Raw genomic sequence first — 2814 nt, forward strand, 5'->3', positions numbered from 1 at the left:
TTGAATCGATCTGTCTTGTGTTCTACAGTATGCGTGTTTTGTAATTGAATCGATCTGTCTTGTGTTCTACAGTATGCGTGTTTTGTAATTGAATCGATCTGTCTTGTGTACTACAGTATGTATGTGTTTTGTGATTTAATCGATCTGTCTTGTGTTCTACAGTATGTGTTTTGTAATTGACTAGATCTGTCTTGTGTGCTGCGGTATGTATGCGTGTTTGTAATTTAATTAATCTGTCTTGTGTTCTACAGTATGTATGTGTTTTGTAATTTAATCAATCTGTCTTGTGTTCTACAGTATGCATGTTTTGTAATTGAATCGATCTGTCTTGTGTACTATGATATGTATGTGTGTTTTGTAATCTGTTGTGTGTACTCCTGTATTTGTTAGTCAATTGATACTTATAAATATTCTTTCTTTCTTCTAGGATATTCCACACTATTACAAGGTGATAAGTAAACCTATGGACTTGTTAACGATCAAGAAGAAGCTTTCACCAAGTTATTTCAATCGTTATGAAGATGTTGAGGAATTTATATCAGATGTTCGGCTGGTCTTCAGCAATTGTTTTGTCTTTAATCCTGTAAGTGTACTTTATTACCAGTAGTGAAGTTACCTGTTGACATGAGATTTAAAACTGTGTTCTTCTAGCTTCTGGTTCAGAATTGTGTGTTCTTCTAGTTTCAGGTTTAAAATATTTTTCACTTTTGCCATACAATTCTTAACTTAAATATATTTTTTATGTTGCATAATACCAGGATGCAAATTACATGATAGGGAGATATACAATGTGCCCTGGTTTTGGAGGTACTTGCAGAGTAAGACTTGCATAACAGTGAGGATACTCTCTCAACTAAATATAATCTCCTTTTTTCCTCTTTCACAGCCACAGCTTTCTATTCTTTATACACGTGAAGTAGAAAATTTTGACAATTTTATTATTTCTACAAGCTAAAACTACTGTCTTAACATAGACTGGAAAGTTTTATTATTTCTACAAGCTATAACTACTGTCTTAACATAGACTGGAAAGTTTTATTATTTCTACAAGCTATAACTACTGTCTTGACACAGAGTAGAAAATTTTATTATTTCTACAAGCTATAGCTACTATCTTAATGTAGGGTGGAAAGTTTTATTATTTCTAATAGCTATAACTACTGTCTTAACGTAGGGTGGAATGTTTTATTATTTCTACAAGCTACAACTACTATCTTAATGTAGGGTGGAAAGTTTTATTATTTCTAAAAGCTACAACTACTATCTTAACATAGAGTGGAAAGTTTTATTATTTCTACAAGCTACAACAACTATCTTAACATAGAGTGGAAAGTTTTATTATTTCTACAAGCTATAATTAATATTTCTAATAGCTACAACTACTATCTTAACATAGAGTGGAAAGTTTTATTATTTCTACAAGCTACAACAACTATCTTAACGTAGAGTGGAAAGTTTTATTATTTCTACAAGCTATAACTACTATCTTCACTTAGAGTGGAAAGTTTTATTATTTCTAATAGCTACAACTACTGTCTTAACATAGAGGGGAAAGTTTTATTTTTTCTTCAAGCTGCAACTACTGTCTTAGTGTAGGGTGGAATGTTTTATTTTTTCTACAAACTACAACTACTGTCTTAACATAGTTTGGAAAGTTTTACTATTTCTAAAAGCTATAACTACTATCTTAATGTACACAGCATGGTCACAAGTAAATAAACACCACCTTTTCAGAAAAAAATTAAAATTTTCAGTCATATTCACATGAATTGATATATTTATAATATAATTAATATCTAGTAGATCTTCCTTTCGCTTCATAAATTTCGTTGATCCTTTGGGGCATCGTGAGAATGATCTCGTCAATTTTAGATTGTGGGTTTTTGCCCAATCTTGCTTCAAAACTTGGAGTAGATTGCTCTTCGAAGTTGGTTTTTTTGGTTGTTTCTTGACTTGCTGGTCGAGTATGGCCCAGAGGTTTTCGATGGGGTTCATGTCAAAAGATTGGCTCGGCCAGGTCAACTTCTGGATACCATTTTCTTCCTGCCACTTTTGGGTGTTTCTAGCAGTGTGACACGGTGCTTCATCTTCCTGCAACAATGTTTTGTTGTTGTCCACGAAACCCGAGGAATAAAGTGGCAAGAGTCCTTCCTCCAATATTTCGACGTATTTTGCAAAATTTATGTTGCCAGTGCACTCCACTGAGCTCGATCTCCCACCATCCTAATCCATTATGCTGAAACCACCATGCTTCACAGTTGGCTGCAATCTGTTGAGCCAAAACTCTTGGTGAAACATTCTCCAGACCAATATCCTTCCACTGTCCAAAAATTGAGCGAATCTTGATTCGTCTGAGAACAATACGGTCTTCCAAAAGTCCAGAGGTTTGGTCATCATATCACTTGCCCACTTCTTTCGTCTGACTATGTTGGCAGGTCTTAATAAGGGCTTCCATCTAGCTGCTCTGCAAGGATAACCCAATCCGTGGAGAATCCGTTGAACAGATTTCGGGCTCATACCACCAACTTTGGCCACTTCTGCAGTCGTTAATCTGGGATCCATTTCGATGCTCCACTTGACAGCCCTTTTTGTCCTCTCCGATGGACCAGGACGACCCGGACGCTGCTCAGTTGTTTCCTTGCCGTGTTTCCTGAACTGCACGATGATTCTGTTGACTGTCGAAAGCAGGATTCCCAATTCTGTGAAATTTATTGCTGACTTATTCTACTATCTGCTTGACCAACTGTCCTTCCTCTAACAAAATCTGACAATTGGAGAGAACCTTGAGTTCTAGACATGTTGTAGCACAAAATA

General features: G+C 35.6%; 1 protein-coding gene across 1 annotated transcript in view; it reads left to right on the forward strand.

Moving 5' to 3' along the window:
• LOC111083000 (transcription intermediary factor 1-alpha-like) overlaps window positions 1-2814 on the forward strand; it is a 38022-nt gene that overhangs the window by 25416 nt on the left and 9792 nt on the right. The window contains exon 6 of the mRNA XM_022402489.1: window positions 428-583. Within this exon, the coding sequence (XP_022258197.1) occupies window positions 428-583 (156 nt within the window). The remainder of the gene's footprint in view (window positions 1-427; window positions 584-2814) is intronic.

This window comes from Limulus polyphemus, unplaced genomic scaffold, assembly GCF_000517525.1.
Source record: "Limulus polyphemus unplaced genomic scaffold, Limulus_polyphemus-2.1.2 Scaffold6847, whole genome shotgun sequence".
NCBI classification, from domain to species: Eukaryota; Metazoa; Arthropoda; class Merostomata; order Xiphosura; family Limulidae; genus Limulus; species Limulus polyphemus.